This window comes from Tyto alba, unplaced genomic scaffold (assembly GCF_018691265.1).
Source record: "Tyto alba isolate M040663 unplaced genomic scaffold, T.alba_DEE_v4.0 Super-Scaffold_7, whole genome shotgun sequence".
Taxonomy (NCBI): Eukaryota; Metazoa; Chordata; class Aves; order Strigiformes; family Tytonidae; genus Tyto; species Tyto alba.
The window spans coordinates 31,550,845-31,577,948 of record NW_024881328.1 but is presented as its reverse complement, the minus strand read 5'-3'; the positions used below and the strand labels follow the sequence as shown (position 1 = coordinate 31,577,948).

Sequence of the window (27,104 nt, the reverse complement as noted above, 5' to 3'; positions counted from 1 at the left end):
AGTTTTGCTGTATGTAGTTGCCAGCTGGTTCCATTTATTTTTCTTCATTTTTCATATTCTGACTGTAATAAATAATTAATCCATGGCTTTGTAACTTGCTGACAAATACAAATGCATCGGATTCCAACACAGTGTAACGTGTCACTCACAAGAGCCAACCTGCATGATGCAGAAAAGTGATGTGCAGAAGGCTTTGGAAAGTAGGCTAATCATCAAGGTCACCCACAAGAGCTCTGGGAAACTGTTTTCTTCAGACAGTCCCTTACAGGATATTCCTACTTGCTGTGGGCACCAGACCTGGGGTAGTATGTTCAAATCTACACAGGTCTAGTCATCTTCCCACATGTTAGCTCAGCCCTTTACCATTTTGTAGCTCCTAGCTTCCAAGACCCCACAAACTTTTGGGAACATGGAAGACAAAACTTGCAACATTAATTACTTAGAGCACTTCCCCTACTTTATAGCTCTGAGAATCCGATCCCCAGGAAATGCATTTTTTTTTCTAGGCAAAGACCAAATGGAAAGGAAGGAGGAAGTCAGTAGCAGAAGAGACAAAGGAGACTGAATTAGGCAATAATTAATCTGGGTGAGACCACGGTGTTTCAGAAGGGGCAGGACTACAGGACATAAAAACCTCCCGCCTTTGGAAAAAGGTGACTAGATAGTTGGCGGCAGTGCTAGCAGCAGCAGAACAAGAGCGGCAACAAAGAATAGAGGCTGAATGCCAAGTTTCACAGCAAGAGTAGCAAAGCAGTGCAAGCCATCATCAAACAACAACAGGGAGAGCAAAGGTGGGAGGTGGAACTGTGAGATTATCAGAGAGGAACGCAGTATGGACGAGACTGAGAGCGGTCACACAATGGGATCAGGTGAATGCCACGGAGCGCCAGTGGCAATCCAAAAGGATGGTCTGCTGTGGAAGGCATCACCTCAGCTTTTTAGATTGAAAAAACATCTCCTGAGTCTCTCTTGACCATCAGCAGATGTCTGAGTTTGTGACATGCACCACTAGTTATTAGGAATACAAATAAGGCTGATTCTCTCTCCTGACTGAAGCTGGAACTGCAAAGATGAAAAATCCTGTAGTATTTTCACTTCACTTTCCCTATGCATATTTGTATCTATTTATTTCTCATTCTATTAAGACCTGAGACATGGACAGAACAAAGATGCACAAAACAAAAATTCATATAATTCACAAAGGCTATAGAGAAAAGCAAAAACAATCCTGAGGAGGCTGTGAAATGGTGGCCTGTTCCTCGCAAAATACTCATCGTGGTTATTTTTGAAGTAGTTTTAAGTTTCAGTGAATACATAAAAAACACTTCTCCATGTTACACTCTTCAAAACCTCTGTGTTACCCATGCACGCACAAACTTCCTCTCCTACCCTCCTACTTTTCCTGAAGTGTTATCTGGCTCTTTCAAACGAAAGCAAAAGGATGGCTGCAGTTGCCCACTGGCCACCATTTGAGAATCGGTATCAGGGGTGCTCAGGTTCCGTGAGCAGGAGCTAGTGGCCAATCCCCCACTCCTGTTCTGCTTCCTAAATAACTGCGTAATTCTTGCTGTTGCTGGGGAACGCACCTGTACACCTCTAAATGTTGGCAGATTTAGACAGCTAAATTATGTTTCACCCACAACACATCTACCGACACCAAGGGAGCTCCATAATACCACTACTACTGCCCTTGCTGTTGTTGGTGGCATAGACTGTCACATCCCTTCCCTTCAACCACCAACACAAACCTGCACACACTCACACACATGCTGCAACAAGCACACAGTGAGCTCTGACCTGGAGAGCTGTGGCTTGCACATGGCCCTACAAACAGATGAAAACTGGCGTGTGTCAACCTGCAAAGCAGAAGGAAGCTGGAACCAGTTGCTTCTCTCTGGTAGCTGCTCCCACCCCCAGACACCCTGAGAAGGAAGCTAGTGCTCTGACCTGCACGGGCTCAGGAGTGAGCTGGACAACATGCTGCATACGCTCACTGTGGTGATGTCTGGACTCTTCCTCATAGATCACATCCCTCTCGTGCTGGGGAAGGTTCAGGAAGCGGCGAATGGTGCAGAGGTTCTCCCAAAGGGTGCGGTTTTCCGGACTTGGGTTTTCTTTCCAGCGAAGCAGCTCACACAGCCAGCCCTGCAACAGTAGGGTCAGCAGGGTTAATTCACTGAGCACTGAGGAACCAGATGTGAGTGGAAGGCCAGCTAGACTTAAAGCTCTGTGCTGCAAGTTTCACTGGTCTCATCTCACACAGAACACCCCTTACCCCCAGCTGCCCTTTGGTCTCAACAGACCCTTGACATATTATATATCCTCCAAGTTGGAGAAACAGACACAACCAGCAGTGCTTAAGAGGAACCAGGAAGAATAGCATCTTGCTTCCTGTCATAATTATACTATGTTTAAAATATTTGGATACAAATACTTTTCCTATAGAAAACCAGAGTTCAAATAAAGGTGCATCTCCACTTCAATTTCAGAGCCCCTTTATTTCTTCATCCAAGCAAGAGAAAAGGAGACATAACCCCTGAGACTTGCTAACAACCCTCATGCTAGGGGTTGCAGCTGCAGCACCAGAAATTCAATCACTAGTGAAAATGTTTAGAAGATACTATCAAGTAAAGAACTCTGATCTGCGTCACTATGTTGCATTGGCTCCCCCAGCTCTGAACCCCACTAAAATCTGACATCTTTAAATAATTGGATGGCCACTTAGAAGATGCAGCTTTACAGAAAGGGAATCCTCTGCCAACAGGGTCATGCAGAAGTTACTAGAGAAATCAAGGCGCTAAGTGGAGGTAATGCTAAACCCAACCACAGATCATGGTAACAGTAGATTTTATTCCTGCTATATTGTAAGGTTAGTTTGAAATGCCTTCAAAAAGTCACCACTGTGTGGAATCCTGTAGGACCCCTCCACAGGAGCTGAGAGCTCAGACCCCCGGAGGGGGAAGCGCCAGCGCTTCAGGGAGAGGAGACCACTCTAAAACGGAACCGGAGAGCGCAGCGGCAACAGCTGTTAAGGTGAGGACAGCCCCGTGTGTGGCGGGGAGCCGGTGTCCCCGGCAGGTTAACCAGGGATGGTGGCTGTTGCTGCATCTGCCCGGGGGGGGACACAGCCAGCCCTGTCCTGCCTGCCAGCACCTGGCCCCGTGTGGGGCTGGGGACAGCAACTCCCCTCCCGTGCCTGCGTGCAGGAGACGCATTGCAAATGACAGAATATGAGAAGATAATGCTGAGGATGCTGTCAATGCGCCTTACTGACTCCTGTCAAAATATTTTACCTAGTAGCTTTATAACCCATCATTTTCAAGCTACAACTCAGCATTTTGACACCATTTTGACAGGCACCTTACAATACCTAAAAGATAGCTTGATCAATGTTAAAAATGTTCAGCATGAGAAGTAGCCAAAACCGTATTTTTCCGAACAGCAACTAGAGCAAGCTGAACAGCCAGGTTCATTACCAGCCCACATGGGGTTTTTTTGGTATTGCTTTTTTTGTGTAACAACTTGTAAGCCATTGACAACTTTTACCATGCACTCTAAACCCCGTATATAATATCATAAGCTGTTGTTTGTCTTACTCTCCACTGTGTCTTCTGCCTTCACCCCCCCCCAAAAAAGGCAAGATTTGATTATCTCCGCTGCATCAGCCAAGACAGCAACACCAGCTGTTCTCATTGTGCAGCCTCTTCCTCACGGCCTACATGTTAATAACCTGATCATTCCATTTTCTCCTTCAACTGCCGGCTGCAGCACAGCGAAGAGACAAAAACCCAGGCCCATCTGCAGCAGCTGTAGGCACTGAACTGTGAAGCCACCAGGGATTTATAAACTAATCTGTAACACAACACTGCCTTGTTTTTACAAGTGAGAGGCCACATTTGTGCAGACCTGATCTTTTCTTGCAATAAACTAGGAGGGTTGGGTGGGGGGGGGCAAGGATGAAAACAAGATATCTAATCATTTACTTAGGAAAAAAAAAAAATCTGTATTATATTTTCAAAGTGTTTTGACTGGTATTTGGGTAATCTCTCAGCCAGGTGATGTTTGCATTTTAATGTGATTTAGTCTTATCCCTTGCCCTCAGTTCTCTTCTCTCCCTTTCCTCCATTCAGAAATCCCCCCAAACTTTCTCTATTTTAGAAAAAAGACAGGAAGAAAATCTCCCAGCTCCACAGTGTTTTCTCAGGGGTTCCTCCATACAAAGGAAATAATTTTTGAAATGGAAAATAAACCATCTGTAGAAAAAATAAGCTCCCATTTCTCCCGGTTTACAGCGATCTGATAAGTCTCCAACTGAACTCTTTCAAATGTTTCAAGCAGGTATGTTTAACATCTCCCGAGGGATGCTGCAGCATGAAGGCCAATGGTTTAACAGAAAATACACACAAAACCCTGCAGCTGGTGGAGTGGGAGCCCCGCACGGGACAGGCCCGGGGGAGGAAGCTCCCGGGGCTCTCCCCGGGGCTGCGGGGTGCTTCACGGTGCCCGGCTCCAGCCGAGCCTGAGGACGGCTCAGCGGGGCCACCTCCCCTTCCCGGAGCTGGACCTGCTAGCCCGAAGGCGACTGCTGCATTTTGATTTATCTGTCCCGTTATAATCAGCACTCATTACAATCACTTAGAGCAACACTACAGGCCTCATTATGGACTAGGCACTCGCTGCCATTAGTCTTTAAGAAGGATAGCGCTCAATTTGCCTGGCAACATGCGAGGTCCTGACCTTGGAGCTATTAGGGAAAAGATTAGACTGCAGTGTGACCATGTGTGCAGACATGAGCAAACCAAATTAATTTCTGGCAAAGGGAGGCACCAGGCAAAGACCCCGCCATCCTGAGGACACCTGAGAACTTCTCCATTCCCCAAAGGAGTTAAGCTAATGGCACGTTTAAAGGAGCCTGGTTCTGAAGGTGAAGCACATCCGTGGTATTTAGAGAGATATTAATCCAGTTTCCCCACAAAGTATTTGCTTGGCTGATCAGATTAAGGGATCTAGCCTTCAACAGCACACCCCCACCACAGCAGGCCCCAAGAAATCTGTGATACTTCACAGCCTCAGACATATTGCACCATGTGTACCCAGCTGCTACAATAATTAGCTTATGAATGTATCAGCTGGTTCTGTGATTTTTATAAATAATAACTAACCTACAGAGCAGAAAGATTTTCATGAGCCTAATATTAGCAAGAAATTGCAAGGTGCGCCTAACTCTGAATTGTCATTGTGCTAAATGCCCTGTCTTCTCTCATGTAGTGCAGGACTGGATCTCCCCCAAAGCCATTTATAAATATTTATTTTTGCATCGGCAACGGCAATGTATTTGTGGCAGCTTTCTTCACAACAGCCATTATTCGCTCACCCCCACACATACACATGCATACCCACTGTGTGCATGTGTACACTTATCTGCATCAAATCTGTCCTTTCATTGCTCTTTTCCTATCCTTCCCTTTATTTATTCAAGCATTCATTCCCTCACCCATCCATTCAAGACCCTATCTATCCATCTATGGGGCTGCTTATTAGGCGATAGCTTTGGCTAATACGTGAGAAAACACAGCGCTGCAGCTTACTCACACATTCTTTATGATTGCAAGTAACTGCCTTCCCCATGCACAGATGAAAAGTCTGCATTGGCTTTTTTTAATTATTTATTTAAATAATCTTAGCACGCCATCCAAGAAAGTTTTGCAGTACCAGGCAAAAAAAAAAAAAAAAAAGTGTAAATGTCAAATAAAACAGTGACAGATGACAGTATTCTCTATTGAATAGCACCGTTTCTTCGTGCATGTTCAATGAGAACTCATGAATAATTAATACGCAAATCTCCTTTTTCTGTTAAAAATCTCAACTTTGGGTTTTTTGGTTGCATTTTTTTTTTATTTTCTTTTATTTATTTCTTTGGGTCTGTGTATGTTACACAGAGCTTTCCAGGAGAATTATTTCATTTAAAAAATGCTAACATACAGAAATTCTTGGAGATACAGCCATTCACAGTGAATTTTCATCTATAGCTACATTTATTGGCATGAAGAAGGAAAAGTGAAGGAGGAGATGCTATCTCACCACCTTTTCCACCGCTCATCCACAACATCTGAGCTCACTGCATTACAAGTAAATCCAACTTCTGTGAACGTACTCTGAAAATCTAACAAATAACACACCCTTCTCCAGATCCGTGATACGCTGTGTTTCTCATCCTGCCTCCCCTGCATATCGTAAGCCTCGCTCCACTGCACAGCCAGCCCCCTCGACTGCCACAGAGTTACCAGGAGAGTTTGATACTGCCAGAGTCAATATGGGTGGCAGAATCTGGCCCTTAACGTCAGCTTCTAAGGTTCTCAAATGGGAATGTCTTCCATTAAAATAAGAGGAGGAAAAACAGCACAATTAAAGGATGCTTTTGGCTCTACAGTCAGGCACACCCAGAGCTTGTGGTTACAAGGAATTCTGCTCAGAACTTCCTTCATTTCACCCCAAAACTTCTAGAGACATCGAGAATGCAGCCCAATTTAGCTCATTAAAGAGAGCTGCAGAGAAGTGCTGGCCTCTATTTTTGTTGTTCTCATGAGACAAGATAAACATTTTCTAAGCATTTTATTTGATAAAACAAATAATATCATATTAATGTCCTATTTTTAACCTCTCTCTCTGTCTCCTAATCAAATACATTTCCACATAGCTAAGCAAACAACAACAAAAATCTGCAGGAAGCCAGCCATTCCCATTGTGCTTTTATGCTGTTAAAGAAACAGTGTGCTTACTACACCAAAGCATTAGTCTTGGCACACTCAAACCCCCCTTGAGGGACAGCTAGCTGGTGCAGCAATCCTGAGCCATATTCTCTGTCACTTATCCCTGAGCCCTTTTTAGCAGCCTGACCCTTTCACTTTTGCTCAGACTTACCTTGGAGCAGGGGAGGCTGCTCCGGCAGCCAGAGGTACAAGACTACAATAAGGTTGGGCTTTCCAGTGCTCAGTGAAGGTAGGCACAAATATCATGACCCCCAAAACTGCTCTGCTGACATGCAGTCAGCCAAGGATCAAATTCCTGATTAAGGACAAGGCGGCGTGCGGGAAGAGTTCAGGCTTAATTACGCTGGGGCTACAGGCCAGCGCTTGCACGTCAAGCAGCATCTCTGCTGAAAGCCATTGCAGGAGGTGGCAGTTGGGTGCCCACGGTGACTTAGTCACAGGCAGCTCTTCTGCTCAGGCTGGACCACGAGGCACTTTGAGCCTGAATAAAACTGCAGCTAAACTGACCTTGTGCTTCCCTGCACTTACATTGAAATTATTAATAATAATACGGTTAGTTTTCTGTGCTGACATTTTCTAGGGTCTCCAGTGAAAGCATGAGTAGGCAAATGAAGAGTTTTTAGTAAGAGTGATTCAGGAATAAATCTCAAAAATAAATGTAAAAGGCCATTTCCTCACCCACATCATCAGTGCAGAAAATGTCAACATATGTGACAAAAGGAAAAAAAAGCAGCAATGATTGACGCAAGTCTTGAAAGATTAGGAAAGAAATGCTGCGTTCCCCAGAGTAAGCTCCCTTTCTACACGGGATCACAGGAGTCCTCTGGACAAACTTCTTCAGCCTTTCTTCCCTCTGCTCAGTTTGGGACTCTCTGCAGTGCGAAATGAGCCAGATAATATTCAGCTCTTGTTCCTTAGTCGCCAAACTCTCTTTCCATGAATCCAATAAGTGTCTATTAAAATAAATAAACCCCCTAATGATTCAAGATAACCTAATCAAGAAAGCTGAAATGGATAAAAGACTAACTGTAATGGAGAGTTCTGTCATGGCTTCAATGAATGCTTGATGAGGGCCGGGGGAGGGGGACTGAACCTGAGAAGCTTTACTTGGAGCATTTTGATACAGTTCAAGGTTAATCACTCAGTAGCCTGGATTTTCTGAAATGCTCGGTACTTTTCCTCCCCCCAAAATCCAAGGCAAAATGCAAAGCACTTTCATGAGGGCCAGGTTCTCACTAGCTTTATAAACCACAAAACAATACCAAAAAATGGATGAGGCATATGAGCCCTGACGTATCTTAGATTCATGGGAACACCAAGTCTGCTTACAGACCTTGGCCTCAGAGGGAAGGACGCTGTGCACTGAGGATATTTCCAGCGTGCCAAGTTCAGACTAGCTTCTCCCCATGCTGGAGAGGAAGTGTGGGCTTGTGGTTAGGGCAAGCAGCCCGCCATCAGCTCCCAGGTCCGCCAAGGACTTCCTGAGCAAAGCCCCAGCTCCACAACTGTCCCTGCTTCACTCAGCTGCTGAGCGGCTCACGCACTGCTGCAGATGCTGTCCTGGATGGGGATCGCTCTGTGAATGCATATAGAAGTCTGTAAAAAATAAGCTAATGTCCAAAGGTACTTCAAAGACATTTTAAGGTCAGTCAAGGAGAGAAATGTCTTTCCGTATTTCTTCCATATGCAACAAGAACATCAAAACATCAGCACAGCAGATATGCCCCAGCTGTAGAGATTCACATCATCGAAAAGGCACCGAGATGCTGCTGTAGTAAGAAGTAGCCTATATGCATACACTATATACGCCATGTATCTTCACCACCAGCTGATTTTTCTAGCTGTTGCTCATCATCACTGGAAGCTAATTAGTTTAAGGGCACAGAAAATACCTATTATAAGCTAAAAGGGGGAGAGAAGGCATCCCATCATATCAAATGGATATGAGGGAATCTAACTGGGGAAGGGAAGAGAGGGAAGGACAAAATAAGGGCTTTCTAGAGCTAACCCTGCCCCAGGGTGATGCCGCTTATCCCTCTCACGGTACCTCTATTTTCTTCTCAGAGCATGGGCAGGAGGTGAGGGCATGAGCAGGTGGCCGTGGTGCTTAGACCCATCCAGCACAGGCTCCGACTGTGGGGCCAACACCCCCCTTGGCCAGAGAACAGGCTCCCAAACAATCCTGGCAATGAAGCAGGGATCTCAACATGAAAAGGAAACTCAGAGGAAAGGCGAGGAACTGTCATACATACCTGTTTTCATACATAGCCCCGGGTTTCTCTTAACATGAAGGCCCTCAATTGAAGGGCTTTTCTACCCCTAGTCAAGTTTATTTTTTACTTGTTCATCTTTAAACAGGGCAAAGATACGAACCAGAGACTGAGCTTTGCCAACTTAACGTTTTTTCAAATGTTGCTCCATGGTGTCTCTCTCGCTTTACTGTGGTGCAACTGGAACAAATTCCAGTCCCTTGAGGAAGAATTTCAGTTTCAAGGGTTTACTTTTTGTTTTCACTGGACTGGTGAAGGTCAAACCCTTCCGTTTGCCCTGCCCAGGGCAGATCCCCAGCAGCACATGCCTGGCTTCCCTATGCTACCCCAGCCTGATTAAGGAGACTCTCTTGCCCTGGGAGAACTGTGGGAAGTTTGGTCTCCGTGTCCATACAAACTTTGTCCTCCCTCAGACTGTCAACAAGGGCTCCAGCCAGCTATGCCCACTATTTATTTTGATAGTGACTGTTTATTATGAACAGAATTATACTCCTAAACTCATTTTGCACAGACTAAGAAAAAAATGTCTGCTGAGCAGAGTACAGCCTCTGCTGGGACTCTCCCTAGCAGAGGTCAGAGGGGTGATGCTGCTGCACAGTATTACAGAAGCGCTTGGCACATGGTCACGGGAGAAGTAGTTTTCCTGAAGTCGTACTGTAAAGAAGTTGTAGAACAGCATGTAGAAGCCAGTTTTCAAGGCTGACAGTCCAAACATGAAACAACCCAAGGTCGAAATCCCTGCCTGCCCCACTGCCCAGCTCTGGAGACACACAGGCCACCCAAACCTCTCTGAAATGGCACAGTGGAAATCCATCTCCCTGTGAATTAAATATAACCAGGAGAGCCCGAAGTGCAGATTGGAAACCAAATCCTGGTGTTCAGCCATGCTCAGAAACACTCTCAACATGGTAACACAGGTCCCAGGTTTAGCCATTTAAAGGACAAAGGGCACTAGCAGGCGGCATCCCCAGAGAAGCATGCTGTCCAGTGGGTAGATCACTAACAGCTGGCAGCTAAAATAAAATGACAGCTTTGGAGGCTGTGTTTGGAGCCCCTCAGCTCCTGCTGCCCTCAAAAATACAAAGGGATGGACAGCACTTCGTAAAAAAAGACTACGAATGTCTAAATATAAATTGCAAGGAATAAAATGCATATTAAGGTAAATAAGCGATGAGTAAGACCATGTATAAAACAAATGTCTTGAGATCTTTATGAAGGTGGATTCCCTTCAAGAAGTCTCACCATACTTCCTTGGTACCTCCATAATGCCTTGTTCCTTGCACTTATGTTGACTTGTGAGCTCTGTGATTTGTAACCTTTGTTTCTAGCAGCTGCCCTTCCCTTTAGTTGCTGAACCGAGACTCTGCCATTACTTAAGAATAAAGATGGCTACTTGTTAAATTAGAGGTCAATTAACTCCACCAGTAGATGATGCCGCTTGCAATAACTGCTCTCAGTGGGTACCACTCTTCCTGTATGAAGACAGAAGATAAAATGAGGCCTCCATTGGCTATGGATGCTCTCTCGGGTACATGACATACAGCCCTGTGTATAAAATGTCAAAACAGCCCTGTCGGAGATTCACTGGCTGCTAAAACTGTGAAGATCTCACAGCACCGTGGATTGCTGTTGACAGAATAGCAGCGCCCAACACAACACATGCCTTGTTAGCAAACTGGAAGCCTCTCAGTAGTCTGGGGTGAGGGAATAATAGAGGAAGCCAATGCAATGCAAGCCAGGCCTGTGGAGAACAGCAAGTGAACGAACCTTGGCGAAGAGTCCAAGCAAACCCTCAGACTAGCTCTTTTTTCCCTTCTTTCAACTCTCTCGTCTGCAAACATGGGCAGTTTTCAATGAGCGCTTCCCATCATGTAATTCAGCTGCTGAAATCAGCAGCATCTTCACCAGAAATACCCACGACTGGCACAACTGGCCTGCACAAAGCACTGGGAAAGCCCCACCACCAGTTTTTAGACAAGCTAGACCTAAGGCAACAACGGGCCAACCATCCCACCATGCCAGTGGCTCTCCCCTACGCAAGCAGCTGTGTCCTTGCTTTTGGCACTCCTCCCGGCCACAGCGCACCCCAGCCAGTGGCAGGACACCACAGGCATGCCAAGCCAGGCTGGGGGGCGGGCAGGCAGGTGGGCTTAGGGGCAGGGGGAGGCCCCGTACCACTATGGTTCCTGGCTACGGCTTCTCTGTCCCTGTCTTCCAATGCCCCCATAAACCACTTTCATGCTCCAGCAGAGCGCTATGACATCTCAGCATGGCGAATGCTGGGTCATCCCAGGGAGCCAGCACTGCTTTGGCAGGACTGTGAAACAAAAGAAACATCAGCCTCAGAAAAACTTCTTCATTTGCTGCTGCTGAAGGAACAAAACCTTTATGCGCAGCAACTTTGCTTTAAACAGTAACATTTGTGGATCCTGTTCTTAACCTTTTGCATCTGGCTTTCAAAATCTGCCCTGTTCTTTTTCCACGTGAAAGACTACGGAGCTTATTTTTGTTTTAGTGCTGGTGTGCAATGCTGCCAGAGAAGCACACTCAAGCTGGCACAGACCGAAGCTGGTGAGCCACCCAAATTATTGTTGGGTGGTTCAGTCCCTCTCTATTTCAAGAAGCCTCTGGGTATAATGACAGGAAGCTTGCAGGCAATTTTAAGCCAAACCTCAGAGAGGCTGGCATTCAGTCTGCGTTAAACACTCCTTATTAAAAGCTGTCCAGTCCGGATTCTGGGTGGAACTTTGATATCTGCATGGAGTAAAGAATAAGGGGCACGTTTGCAAAATCAATTGTGCAGTTTTTATATTTACTGCACGTTTACCACATATGTCATTTATTACACAGTGGAAAACCGTTAAATGCACAGTAGTTGTGCCAAGTGGCATTATGCTTTTAACAGCTTTATTCGTTTAACAGCTCCAGTTCTCATTATATTTTGCCATGTGGTACAGGAGATTTTTATGCATTTAACAGTTTAAGAGGGTTCCATGGTATTTTCCTTTTATGTATTTCATACTGTGCCTGGGATTTTGTTGGGGGGTAGAGGGGTTGCAGACTGTAACCCCTGTACCCTGACAAGAGAAAGCAAAAAGAATTGATGATTAGATGAGGAAGGAAAAATTAATCAGACCTCCATGTGTCAGTGCACAAATACCTGTAACAAGGACAAGGTTCTCCCATGTGCTTTGATAGCCTTTGATGCTTTGTTTATATGCCTTTGAACCTCTTATTTTACATCTACTTTAATGACTACAGCGTTGTTTCCCTGCACAGTGGAAAAGAAAGTATGTATTTTGCAGAATGTATGCATCTAGATACTTCTAACCCACACTCTCATTGCCACAGACACATTTGTGCATTTTTGTGTGCATATTGATGCCCTTTCCTCACACAACTGAGTAATTTCATCCAGGATCGGAAGCAGCCCTTTTCACCAAGTAAACAACTCCTTCCAATGGTCTCCAATCCACTTGCTGCCCTTCCTACAAAAAATTCTGTCTGTCCTCCTTTCCACAAAATCCATTCTGGTGCATTATATTTTTTTAAACAGTTGGATGAAATTTTTAAATTAATGGATCCTGTTCAAGAATTTCACCCCGGCTTAGGTTTGCCCGCATGTATTTTTTACACCCAAGGTGGAAATTAATCCAGGAAAACTCACTGCAGTGCCCTCTCATGCCTTTTTGTAAAAATGACTGGATCTGATGTGAATTATTCACATGGCAATACCGTATGCAGCACATACAACATGCAAAAAAAAAAGGAAACACCTGCCCATTATGCGGTTTCCCATTGCCTTCCCTCAGTTAATCACTGAAGAAAATAATTTCTTTACCTGCCAAATGAGAAGGATACCACCATTTTGAAAGGTCCTTGTCCCACTGGCAGAGGTGTAAGGTATATACCACGAGTGGGAAAAGACATACATGTTTGTACAAAAGAGGAGAAAAAGCTTGGCTGTGAGCTGATCCTTTCCTCAGCCTATTTTAAAAGGGAAAAGGAAACTACTTAAGCAGGCAAGAGCCAAAAACACGACAGGTTCCCTAGAGATGAAGATTATTATTATTGTAGGAACAGATGTATTTTTATTGGTGGGCGGAGGAGATGGGTCTAGTTCCAACCCCAGAGTTTGCTTTAAAAACAAAACCCCAAAAAGCCCCGCGATAATGAAATCCCCTCTACCACTCACCTGACTTTTATTGGCAGCCACTTTGGCAAACAGAGCTTGAGATACCTTGGCCCTTTTCATCTCCTGTTGGATCTCGTCATAAATGGCAGCTGTGATGTTGACGTTGGCGCCGTCCGCCTTAATGGGGAGGTCTGTTGTTGGTGTCGAGGTTTTGGCCTACCAAGAGACCATGAAAATAATAATTAAAAAAGTGCTGCTTTCAGCCCAGCCATCTGTGCAGAAATTATCAAAGGATTTCAGTCAGCTGATGCCAAACTGCATTAGCTACAGAGGGACACTTCCTGTCCATTATTCTAATCAGGTTAATTGTGATTGGAAATAATTGCAGTGCATTCCTATAGGACACACAGGGCCCTGTCAACTCTCCCCCTCTCCTTCTCCCAGCATGTTTATTGAGCAGCTCAACAACAGGATAGGTAGCCGGGGCACTCAGCTGCAGGCAGTCGCTGAAGTTGGCTTTGCCAGCTAGCTACGGCAGCAGAGGCACCAGCCTCTACCCTCTCCCCCCCTCTCTAAATGTGGCCTACACATTGGAGGAAGAGCCAATTCTCCCAGAAAAAATGAGTAAATGGGTAGAGGTCTCTAAATAATAAATTATTACTCAATTTAATGCACTCCCTCAAGTCTCCCTCATCCTTTATTAAAACTATACGTATGTCATTTGAGTATGTATGGTTTCCTAGCCTTATCATCATTATGCTAGCCAGACAGTCACCTAATTTCACCTAGGAAATCAGTGGAAATAAAAAAAAAAAAAAATTCATTTCATAAACCTGGGCTTTGGCATGCCTTTGATGTGCTGCCCTCATTCTCCTAAACTCATATTGAGATTTTGTGTATTCTGCTGCACTCCTTTTAATTGAATGATTTCCCATCAGCTTCTGTGACAAATGAAGGACAATAACGGACGCTGCCAGTACTTTCCCTGGGCTGGACTACCGCTACGAGGCTTCTATCAATACAGTTCAGCAGGCTGCTACAAGACTTTCATTTTAAAGCCCCTTGGCCGTGGCGGTCCCCAGAACGCACCGGCAGGCGAGGGAGCAAGGGCGGTGCGATGCTCGCTGAGCGCTCCCGGCACCAGGAGCCCCTTGGAGAGACAGATCTCATTTGCTTTCCTGAGCTCAAAGAGGAGAGATACCAGGGCTGATCACTGTACCCATTACACCTTTAAGGGAAAAACACAGGTTACTGATATGAAATCTCTGTTTTCTCTTGAGATGTTAAGGTCTTAGGAAACAAAACAACCTAGGTGGCAAAGCTCACACTTCCTGTCAGATCCAAACCTCCCATAAACCCTGGTGACACTCAGATATTTGGCCCAATTATAAACCTTTTCAGCTGGCTCCTGTTTTTGTGCCAGCATTGAAGCCTGCTAGAGACCATCTAATGTTAATTTTTAACTAGGCAGACATGCCCAAATGCCTATTTGTTAATGGGAAGGTTAACTAGGCAAAACCAAACCTTCTGAACTCCTCCTTCTGTTCTGCTGTCCACCAAATCTTCCTCTCCCTAGTGTCTTTTTTGTACCAAAGGCCACATTATTAATAGAGCCAAAATCCAATCAAGACAACAGTCTAGACTAATCACTCCTACTGCTTCCAGCTAAAGCTTTAGCCAACCTGTATCTTCTTCCTTTCCTACCCGCCAAGCTCAGAAGGTACTCCTCTGGGCTTGTTCCCTGCCTGTTGCTGGCAGGACCTGCATAGAAAGGGCCTAAGATTTTCCTGCTCCTGCTCAGGCTAGCCCCCTGCATTCAGGCGGGGGCAGCTGGAGGGCATCTGGGGCAGACCGCAGGCGCCTGTGCCCCGGAAGGCCAGTGCTAAACCCACTGCCATCCACAGCCATGAAAGCGTGCGGGGTCTTAGCCCAACAGATGGACCAACAGGTACAACACACTCAGTGTTCAGTGTTCACAGATAGATGAGAGTTAGGGCAATTGCGGGAAACGTAATAAAACAAAGAGGAGATCATGGGAATAAAGAGAGCTGTCCAAGTCTGTCAGGAATCATTTAATGAAGCTTAATTTTATCAAAGGTCCTGCAGTGCTTTGACAGGTATAAAAAAAACCTTCCCAGTCACTGAAGCCCTTGGCTAGTGCAGCAGCCAAGGTCGCTGCAGACTCAAAGTCCACTACAGAGGCCTGAGATCCTGAGAAGAACAAAATCAGCATGTAGAAGAAAATTTTAAATATAGCTTCATCCTGCATGGGTCTCCTACACTGCTAGCTCCACAGCCACACATCAGAAAAAAGCCTGCCTTACGCACCCTGAAATCTGCGCCATTTTTTATTTAATAACTGAAATAGGTAGGGCAAGTACCAAACCAAAATATCACAGCCACTAAAATAAAATATTGTATGTCAGAGGCCTAGATTCAAAATTGGTCTTGATATTAAGAAGGAGTTTGCCATTATTGAAATGCCTCATTGCAAACAGCGGGGAAAAAAGAAAAAGAAGTGTTTGCAACTGCAGTGCTGGAGCGCTGAAACCCAGCCGCTACTGCTGGTCTTCCAGGTGCACACAATAGCCCCTAACAGCTCAGAGCCTCCTCCCCATGGCACTCGCTCCCCTTTGCCGGATCAATCTGCCGTTCTCACCTCGGGGCAGGTCCTGAGCGGGGGATGCCCCACAAGGAGGGGCTCGGGGTTGGCTCAGAGTTAGGGAGAGCAGAGCCGGGTTACTCTGCGTGCCCTTACACCTGCCTGACCGACTGCCCCGGCACCAGCACTTCCGCAGGTATCCGCCAGCGCTCTCCTCCTACCCAGCACACTCAAGCATCATTCCCAAAAGTACTGCTGCGGGAGATCGGTATCTATGGAAACCGTGTTTCCAAATGCCGTTCCATCAACTTCTCCAGCACCCAAACACAATTCCCGAAAGGACGGTACAGCTCCTACCGCTGCTGCCCCAAAGCACCCTGCTCCAGGGTAGGTGAGGTACCTGCCTGGGGAGGCAACGCTGCCGGGAATGGCTGCGCTGCACGCGGGGGTGGCAGCATTTGTCTCGTCAGGACTAATACCGGGCATATGGGGAAGCGCGGTAGCCGTGCTGCCTGCCCAGGAGCTGGGAAGCAGCCTCATTTGCAGAGGTGTCCAAGTTGTCAAAACAGCACCTGTGCTGACTGGTGCTGGCCCTCCGAGGGCTGGGGAAATGTTATCCAGCGGGCACAAGGCGAGCACTGGGTACACAAACCTTTGTGTGTTGCTTCTGCTGATTAAATACCTCACAATATTCTACTGGATTCTTCACGCTGAAATAAGGCAAGGATGGGCTGCTTTATACTTCTAGAGTACGGTTTTCTAGCAATGCTTAGCTCTTAAAAAGGCAGACCAAATTTCCATTATTTTAAATCATGTTCTAGCCACATCTAGAACATGGGAAAATGTCATATTTTGAAAGAAGAATGAGATGGGGCAACACATCCAATTTTTATTCTCACTGGATTGCATCTAAACTCTCCATTTCCTTCTGTTGTTTGATTCTAGTTGCAAAATCTATTGCAACAAATTTAAGTAGGAATAAGCTAATTCTTTCATGAATACATACAAATGCAGAACATAGGTACACTACTTAAACACTAAAATTTATACACTTTATCATTTTATTTTCACTGAAAGGTAACTAAAAAAGATAAGAGGTATACAATGAGTTTCCCATGTAATAAAATTCAGTGTCAAATTTGGGTTGGCAGGAAATGCTTGCTTTCAGTGAAAACAGTTCTTTACATCATATATTGTGGTGAAGTGCACCTAAACACCCAGGTTAAACTGAACAAGCTCAATAGTTTCTACAAAATCAACACACCTTCCTTAAGGATGATCACTTCACATGTAAAAGTATGCCCCCCTCCCCCCAGTGCTCACTTATTTTTAGCAGCTGTGGCTACAGAATTCAATATGAGAAGTGCTCAGTAATACTATTATAAGCACGGCTAACACAGCCCAAGACTTTGCAGACTACATGAGTGTGAGAGCACCAAAGAAGGAGAGTTATACAGGCCCATTTAGTAAAGAGCCAGAGAAGTGCTAGAACTGACTCATCATGTCTGCACAGTTAGAAATTTCAAACTCAGGTAAGGCAAATGTCATGACAGGAGTTAATCATCACCTCTATGCAAGCACCCTCGCTTTTCCAGAGTACACGTCTGGGACTGCAAGCAGACTGTTAAAAGGGGGATGACTATGACAGCGTAGTATGTGGATGCTCTTTCTTAGTGCAAAGGAACAACCTATCCAGGGAAGTGGGTGGCAACAGCACGTTAATAGACACGTGCAGTTAAGTCAGTGAGATGACAGCTGGTTTGGAGCTGTAAAGCATCATCTTCCTTCCCAGCACCCAGCCCATCTCTACTTTCTGTACTTTGAATAATTACTCATGTAAACCTCCAATTCAACAACTGTGATTTCCCATGCAGAATATACCGTGCACTAGCAATGTCTATCTAATTCACTGCCGACCTCTGTTCACTGCACACTTTTTATTGCAACACATATGAACATCTCCACAAGCCCAGAAATATCCCCTATGTTCTGCAGAATGTAATGGACACAGATAAAAAGTTATCTGCACTGTCTTTCTATAATACATACTATAATAGTCATTTAATGGACATGTATCAACAGCCTGTATGTACTACCCAAATGCGCTCTTTCAGGCACTAATGTTACACACTTTTTTGCATTTATGGCATTGATTAGGGCTAGAATCATCATCACTACATTTTGCTGAAATTCACTTAAACGTCTCTTAACAGCCACACCAAAATCCTTACAAAAGAATTTCCACAACTCATCTGGGCGAGGGGAACAATACACAGGGGAAGGGCAGAGAGGAACTTCTTCCCGGGACTAGTACACACAAAAAACAGGTAACATGAGGGATTGCCTCTTACCTGGGGTGTTCTGGAGGAGCTTGGGCTGCTGGCAGCTGAAGACACCATGCTCACGTTGGGGTTCATACTTCTCTCTCTCTCGTCCTGATAGATACGATCCCGCTCCGAGTCAGGCAAGTTGAGGAAATTCTGCATTGCCCTTAAGTTTACCAGGAGGGACTGGGAAGCTGTCCTAGGATCTTCTTCTTTACGCAGGATCTCTGACAACAAGCCCTAGTTCAAAAAAAATTAAGAAAAAAAAAAAAAAAAAAGCGCCCAGTCATGTGTTGGGGTTTGTTTTTTCTTTTTTTTTTTTTTTTTTTAAATTTGTTTAGTGTAACCAGCTGGGTTGCAATACTGAGAACCTACATCAGAATCTCATGGGCTCTCCCAGAGGGGATATTTTGTAGGAAAGTGTTTGTCTTCTGGGGGCTGGGGTTTATTTTGGGACTGTCCTATTCTGGCACTGTAATAAGCTTCTGAGTATGGAGATGCTGGATAGGAATGTAGGTGCATTGGGTAGAAGAAATTGCAGTTATCACCAGGTGCTTGCTGCAAATATTTTAGGAGCTGTTAGATCTTTCTCTCTCTCCTTCTCTCTCTCTCTTCACTTGAAGCTGGGAACACTTGGCAATCCTGTTCATCTTTGACAAATCTGCCAAGGTTGGTAAATTTAGTTTCGACATTTAAACAGTGCAGGAGGTTTATAAAGAAAAAACGTTTGGCTGGTTTTTGATGATACAGTCCGTTCATTTTGGTTTGGACAGTCATTTCTGAAAGTAGGAAAATGGAGCAATAATAAAGCCTTATAATCTAGCTTTAGGGATTTAACCCATTCTTTCATGACTCATTTTAAAATACCACAGGCTTCACATTGCAACCATGAATGAACACCATATTCATCTAGTTTTCACAGAAGCCATTATTCCAGGAGGTAACCAGCATAGCATTTCCAAAGAAAGGGGAATAAAAAAAATAAAAGAAAGTGGAAGAGATGAAAATGTCATTAAAAGAGACTTAAATCTAATGATGGGATTAAATTTATGCATAACTGTATGCACTTAACAGTTCCACAGATTATCTAGAAGTTAAAGGTACAACACACAAGCCTGGATTAGGACCTACAGAAACTACCAGGACACAGCATGGGCCACCAGCTTTCCCCAGGCATCCCTGTGCATCCGATGCTTCACAAATGGGTATTTCACTCCAAAAAGCAGCAACAGCAATTTCCTGAACTAGTTATGTTTAAATGTCCTGGTGCACAGAGAAGCAGAGAGGGATCATTTCTGCCCGTTGAGACTACTTATAGCGTATCATAAGAAATGGTGGTCACAGGCTCATTATTTTAAAGGGCTGTCCTGCCAATACATGTTTCCCTGAGCAGTCCGATACCCTTCCCGCTTCCTGCCTGCTGCGACCCAGAGGCTCTCTGCACCACTGCTCCCAGGGATGCCCGCCACAGAAGCCGTGTGAAATCCCAGTCGGAGCTCAGAGGGCTCACCTCGGCCTGCTGCCGTGGGAGGAACAACGGTCAGCGACCGCGAGCAAAGGGACACCGCGGTGCCCCAAACACGATTTAGCAGTCGCTGCTGGCAGGAACATTTTGCAGTTGCTTTACAACGACGGAGGCGAGCTGCCTCACCAGTATAGTCAAGGCTTACTCCTTTCTTGTAACAAAAATGTTACTAGAAAACAAACACATAGTCAAAACCCTGTAATATTTAGTCTTAGTTTGTTTTCTTCCATATCAGAGAGCCTCCTCCAAAAATCCTTGCTAAAGTACTGCCTCTACAATTGGCCAGTTAACCAAATGCCAACATTTTTACTATATATTGATCTTATTTACCAGACTTACTGACAAGACCAACAGACCAGCGAATGACGTTATCTGTATCTGCATTCATCTGTTATCTGCTATTAAACACCTATAATAAAACACATACATGAAAGCTCTGCTTCATCAGTGCTAATGCCAGAAGTGCTCAGAACAAGCTCCACACACAACCTGAAGGTAGGCTGCACATAGCTCCACCTTTTCAGCTTCTCATCTATGTAAGATTCCCAATTACATTTTCCTGCAATTATCGGAGTAGTTACCAGAAGGACCGGAGCTGGAAATGAAGCCAGTCAGAAAAGGGATCCGAGAGAGAAGCCAGCTGGTGAAGAAGATCTACACTGGGAAAAAGTCTGAAGAAGGTACAGTGCTGGGCTGGTCCTAGGCTGGCCTCTGGTATTCTCTGTGAGCTCAATGCAACTGCATGCTCATACTTAGCTTCTTCCTCAGGGTTTACCACCCCTTAGAGAAGCTAGGGATTAATTTGAAAAGCTTTCCAAGGTTTGTCACGCTCACAAGCTGAGGGAGATTAATCAAAAAAGGACTTTACAGAAGCCTGAAGCCATGACTTGACCGATTCCAAGATTGATACAGCAAGACCCTATTATAATTTTCCCTTAAAGTCAGTGGAAAATTCTCCAAATGCAGTAAATAAATGATATATCAGTTCCACAGATTCTCTACATTCTTAACTTCCTGGGTCTTTTAAAGGAACATAACTTCTTCTTTTAAAGAAAAGATCAACTTCAAAGGTACCTGAAAGCTACTGGAGCTGATTCTAAGACAGCTTTTTCTCCCTCCTGTCTTAGCCTGGCTAAATTTATGGTCCAATTTCAAAAATGGAGAGCAGAAACGTATGTGAAAACATGCCAGCAATTACTTTCAATGACTCTCTATGTACATCAGAGGCTCACATGTACAAGTGGCTTGGTCATGACACTAAGAGGTATCTCACTGCCTGAAATAGCAACTCTTGTGCTTGGAGGCTCTGATTCACCACCAGAAACAGCTCGTCACTGGGTGGATTCAGTGGTTTTGAAGCCTAGCCTGTGCCTCGTACTTCTACGAGGGTCTCGTCTCTGCTACAGGGCCGTAGCAGTATTTTGCATCACTGCTCAATCACCGGGAGCCTCACCCCCTAACACAGGCGCCTGCTCTGGGGAGAGGGACAAGCTCCTCTCTTCCCCCAGCACCACGACAGAGGCAGCCCCTGCCCCGCGCAGGGGCCGAGCCCTGCTCCCCCATGCACCGCTCCAGGCCTGCAGGCAGAAAACCCAGTTGCAAAGAGGGTTTTCCTGCAGCTCCTCCAAGTGCTTTGGCAGCTCAGGAACCATGTAAACACCAGGACAGATAATAAAAAAAACTGACTCAGAAGGAAAAATTTCATGTCCTCCTGCGACTGAAGATAAACAATGCTGGTAAACAACAGTGCCTTGATAGCGGAGTGATAGGGTAGGACAATAAAATAAAGTATCTTGAGAGCAATAACATTTACAATAATATAATTCTGAGCTACTGAAGTATATGCAAACTAACCAGTGAGCAACATTATAAAAAATAAAGTGATATTAAATAATCTGTTCAGCCTTTTTGTCACCTGCAACAAATTAGGCTTTCAATATGCAAAACACCTTCCTTCCAGAAAAACAAATGATCATGATTTCATTTAATTGTAATTTAATGAGGCATAATGTATTTTTAAAGTGATATACACCAGGTGTGTGGTGAGGAAACTGGCCCAGCCAGACAAACCCTACTGTTTCTATTTTTGAGAAAACCCTAAAGCCAGCCAGGGACTGTTTTAATTTCTGCAAATTATATTCCTGCTGGAAGGGGTGAGGGAGGGAAACCCACAGCATTCGTACATTTGTTGTAAAATTCCATTGGCTAAATTAGCTCATTCTGACTTACATCTCATGTATTTAAAACAACAACAAAAAAAAAATTAAAAATTGGCAGTTTGCAGAGTAACCAACTCTGCAAACCTGAAAGAAGATCTTCAGGGACTAGAAAGTCTCAAACTGATTTTAAATAGCCAAACAGATCTTCTATACCGAACACAGCTCTTAGGACACATTTTAAGGCCATGTAGCTTGATAATATCTTTGCTTTCCAGCCCTGTGTATGATTTTTAAACCAGCTGCTGAAGAGGCAACTGACAAAACGTTTAATGTTCACACAGGCTGTGCTCACAAATGAGGTGTGTGCTCACCCCAAGACAAGGACTCTGCGGAGGCAAGGTTTGGTTTACCCTTGGCACTTGCGCCATTTCTAAAATTACACACTGGATCCATAATTGACTTTAAAAAAATAATACCAGCGGTGGAGAAAGAAGTACATGTCCAATCAAAATAAAAAATGTCGTTGGATCTATTTAAGGTAGAAGTAATTCTGACAGTGTTTTTTCAAACTAGCTGAAAGGTAGTCCTTCAAGCCAGCAAAGTCACTGTCATGGGGGTTTGCTTTGCATTCATCCTATGAAACCCCGTTTGTGAACTAATTTCTTTTATTTTTATTAACTACAGGATTTGCAGGACAAACAACCCAAATCTTATGGACAAGAAATCTCTTTTTAAACAACTTCTTAAAGATGACGCAGTACAATGTAGAGTGATTGTTATTCAGACTGACTCCTACATTCAAAGGACCAACTGACCAGCCTTTGAGGCCAACACAACGGCTTGACCAAAGCCCACAAAAGGCGAGTGAAACCCTTCTGCCCTCTTGCCAAAGGGCTTTGGCTCGGGCCTGGAAAGAGTGTAAATGAGATCTCAGTGGCACAGCAGACTGCACTACCAGTGACCAGACACAGGACAGTGTTGTAACCAGAGCTTTGCAGAAGCAATCTGGATGGGGGTGAGGAGGTCACACTGGAGTGCAGCCCAGGCACCGATGTCCTGGGGACAGAGGAGGATGAGGGCCATCGGGCAGCAGGAGACTTGCAAGCACAGGCCAGGACCTCACACGCGTCAGGGCCGATGACTTGGATGGGAGTTGCGTTCTCCCTCATACAGACCTAAGCAATATGTCTATAAGAGCAGGCACTAAGGTTAAAAAGGTTCAAAATAGGCTTTGGACAATTGAAATGCTGGCCAAGGCAAAAACTTAAATAAACCCAACTAATGTGCTAAACCTCAGTTTTTATGTTCTGCATAAAGAGGTTATATATATGAAGGACTAAAAAAGCATAAACACTTTTTTTCATACTTTTGGTTTATTTGTGTGTCTCCATACTTCAGCTATTGCCAAAAGCAACAGAGAAAATGCTGAAATACTAGAAAAATATTACTCCTGTAGTACTTAAAGCTCCAAGTACTTTAAGCCCAGTACTTGTAACTGACAGTCTCGATAGAAAAGCTATTGCTTCCCATCAGGTATAGATGTGACTGATCAGAATCAGAAAATGTAGAGATTTATTCAAGTTCACCATCTGAATCTTAAAGATCAGTGACATAAACCTGTCCCCTCTCAGCATGTCAGTTCAGCACGCAAGGCCTATTTCCAGCATGGAAGGCAGCACTCAGGGAACCCTTGGTTAGACACTCATCCCTCCTGAACTACACTGAAACTGTACCTTCAGCATACAACAAACTCAATTTTGCCAGGCTAAAATGGCCATTTATATTTAAAATTGTCTGCTACTTCCAATTGAAAGCTAGAGGAGGCAGGTCAGCCCAGCAAGCTCCACAGCAGAAGCACTAACTTCTCATAACCCTTCAAGGAAATAAAGTGCCTCCACTTGCAGTGTTTTTCTCATGTCAAGGCAGGCTTTTACCATGACATCTCTTGGCCTCTCTGCATTTACTCCAGGTCCCACCTTCAATATTGTCTTCTGGGCTGAATAAGATACATTCAACAATTCTAAAAATACTTTTCTTTGCCTCTAAGTATACAGCTCTTGACAAGAACCTCTATATGAAGTACTTGCCGGCTTCTTAGGACTCAGGCTCATTTTCAAACTCTCACTGCTTTGTTTCCATTCCCTTGCATCTCTTCCTAATTCCAGCTAGGATATGAAGCAGAAGTGCTGGAAGTGTCTTAGAAATGCTTATCCTGGCAACGTGTCCAGTCAATTCTGCTGAGCAAAATTGCTTTAGGTAATCAGTGGAAATTTTTGAGTGGTTAGCCAAACCAAGCACTTCCACGTCCACCCTGCCACAGCCTCCGTCAGGCAAAACTGTGTTTGCACCCTGTTCCCTGACCAACTCTTCTGTCTCAATGGTCAAAATGTGCAGTGCCATGTTTGTGTCCACTTCATGTGAACTTCAGAACACAAAGGACACTTTGATTGGTTTTCCATCAGTGTGAATGGGAGACCAGCTGTCTCCCAGTAGCCTTCAGTGTAGCTGAATGCATCACAACAGTCCCTCATTTAAAAGAACTCTCCTGATGTCTGGATTCACTGACTACAGCCAGAGTATGAGCCTCGTTCTTAAACTCATTTAACTAATGCTAAAATACATACATCTCAGGAGAGAGTTGCTTAGGCACAAAGCATTTAGAGGCTGATTTGAATAAAACTTATACAGGGTGCAACAATGACAATTTGATTTTTATTATTAAAAATGAAGTGTTTAAATCCTCAAAGAAAATGCCTTTATTGCATTAGTTTAATAAAGCCTCTTTTTTATTATGGTATCTCTTTTTATGAGGGAAGACAGGATGTGCATGTGGAGCTGAATGTGGATGCATGGGGAAAAGGAGGCAGAGAAAGACCGACCACCTGCAGCCACAAAGTGCCACCATTTATATGACATGCATGTCAAACCTTTATCCTGAAAAATGCCGGAAAATGAGCAAGACACACAGCTCGTGCACACTGTGTATATCCGTGCATTTGCCTCCAAGGCTCAGGACTCCTGTGCATCAGCTGAGCAGGCAGCAGCCGCCTTCTACAAGCACACATTCTGAAAGCCTGACTCACATGCTACTTAAGATCTTTTCATTCAGCCTATTGAATACAATTAAGTTAATTGAAACTGAAATTTTGGGCAGTGCAAAACCCACTGTTGGAACAAATATCCCATGTACCAAAAATCTGCAATTTATTAAATTAAGCACTTCCCTTACAGACTGCCTTCTTTCCTGTGAGTACAACAGAACGCTGCTTGTGCCACATTACACACAAGAATAAAACAAGCAGGCAGCATGAAAGGATTTCATGCAATAAGAGAGAGTTTTCTATGGGGAAAAAAAACAACAAAAAATCCCCCCCAAAACCAAAACCAGAACCCTTGTTAATTGAAAGTCTGTGCACAATGGGGCAGACACCATAGCGATGAATGCAGCATGACTGTCTCACTAGATACCAGGCAGAGAATTAAAGCTGCTTGTCTTCCTCTCACTTAAGTTAAAGGGAAAATTATTTGCAAAAGGAATTCTCTCCAGGATTTGGCTCACAAGCAAGTAGAGGTGGAAGAGTTAGTTATTTCAACAAATCATATTTCTAATCTTAAAGCCTCCTAGAGGACTCTTTTCTGATTCCACTTCAGTTTGGGGGAATTTTGCCACAAAAAAGCAGAAGTAGACATAAATGAGGAGTCACCACCCACTTCTCTCCTTGCCTGACTCCAAAGCCTTTCTTTGGAGCTTCCTTACCAACCATGCTCCTGCTCTCAGAGCCCCCAGCCCCTCCATACTGACCAGCAACACCTTTACACATCACAGAAGTGCTATTTCCCCTTTCCTTGTTGCAGGAGCCTGGACTTACCTACAGTCACACAAGAATCTGGGGCACCATCCAGCATCGATCCTGTGTTTCCCTATGCCTCAACCCACTCCTGCAGCCAACGTGTGACCGAATCCCTTGAACATGGAGGATCAGTTTTGTTTATGTCATTAAAAATTTCACTACATCTGAAGCTGGTAGAGTTTCCTCCTCCCTATGCTGTTACTTCCTTGACTTCAGAGAGGACCAGTTAGGCGCCAGCTAACCAGGCAGCACCCGAGCTGGGTAAGCACAGCCTCCCTATCTGCAGGCTGGAAAGCCAACACTCTCACCCGGAGCTTATCAGGGCAGGAGGGAGGGAACAGTGCTCTTTGGGAAGAGAGTTACAAGCAGCCTGAACACGCGTAGTGTTTTTAGCCAGCTCTCTTTGTATCTAGCACCACAACTGTTTCATTCAAAAAGCCTCAGGTTCACGGATATTTCCAGTTTCTGAGGCTGTTCAGTAAAACAAGCACTGGCCACTCGCCCAAACATTTTACTAGTTTTGGCTATTATGTCAAAACATTGGCAAAAAAAAAAAAAAAAAAGATGCATTAAAAAGAAAAAAAAAAAAGAAAAAAAAGAAAGATATAAACAGAAACACTCATTCAGTGTATAGGCTTTGCAGTCCACTGGGCACTCCCGAGGAGGAGAGAAGCAGTTCACTGATCCAGTGATTTAGACTATCTGGAATGACAAACAGCCTGACCAACAGTCCTCACTGCAACTCCATGAGCCTGCAGCAAAGAGGGACACTGAGCAAGGGGCGAGAGGAAGGGGAATATGTTAATTTTCCTTATGCAAAGTAGGATTCAAATGACCTATTTTCGAGCTAGGATTTTGAATAGCAGAGATCACTTCAGCACCTCCAGATTTGCTAAGAAACTTTCCCGAGAAGGACAAGGTAAATCTGAGCAAACATTTTCATGCATTTCCTTTGAAATAGTCCTCTTTCTTCTGTAACTATCACCACCTACGCATTTTTCAATACATTACAACCTGCAATAAGCAAGCTTTGGTTATTACAACCTTTTGGTTGCAACCTGAATGCTGTATTAGTCGACATTATAATGCAAGAGGGAGATGACCCAAGGACTCTGCCCTGAGGATGGCCAAAATCCATCTATGTATTCTCTTCCAGGAAGAAGTCCACAGCCTTGGTAACAGCTTTGGCCAGCAGTCCCCTTGTCCTGTCCTCCATTTCACAGTAGCTCAGCTGGCCAACCTGACGGGTGCTCATGCTCTTAGAGGCTACTAGTCACCTAGAAGTTATCCAGATTTAAAGATGATACATACTTCAGCCAGGTAGGCATTTTTGGAGACCTACAGCCTGCACTGACAGTACCATTGATTTTACTGTGCTGTTTGAGACAAATGAGGGACAGCTGCTTCCCCTGCTCATTAAAACCTTCTCACCCTCTGCAGCCTATATCTTGCAGGCACTTCCTTTACT

General features: G+C 44.5%; 1 protein-coding gene across 2 annotated transcripts in view; it reads right to left on the bottom strand.

Moving 5' to 3' along the window:
- The window catches only part of SATB2 (SATB homeobox 2), a 134,129-nt gene that overhangs the window by 23,238 nt on the left and 83,787 nt on the right, over window positions 1-27,104 (bottom strand). For both annotated transcript variants that reach the window (XM_042784402.1, XM_042784403.1), the window contains 3 exons: window positions 18,129-18,341; window positions 13,236-13,391; window positions 1,948-2,145 (listed from right to left, as the gene is read on the bottom strand). In XM_042784402.1, coding sequence (XP_042640336.1) covers window positions 1,948-2,145; window positions 13,236-13,391; window positions 18,129-18,341 — 567 coding nt within the window. The remainder of the gene's footprint in view (window positions 1-1,947; window positions 2,146-13,235; window positions 13,392-18,128; window positions 18,342-27,104) is intronic.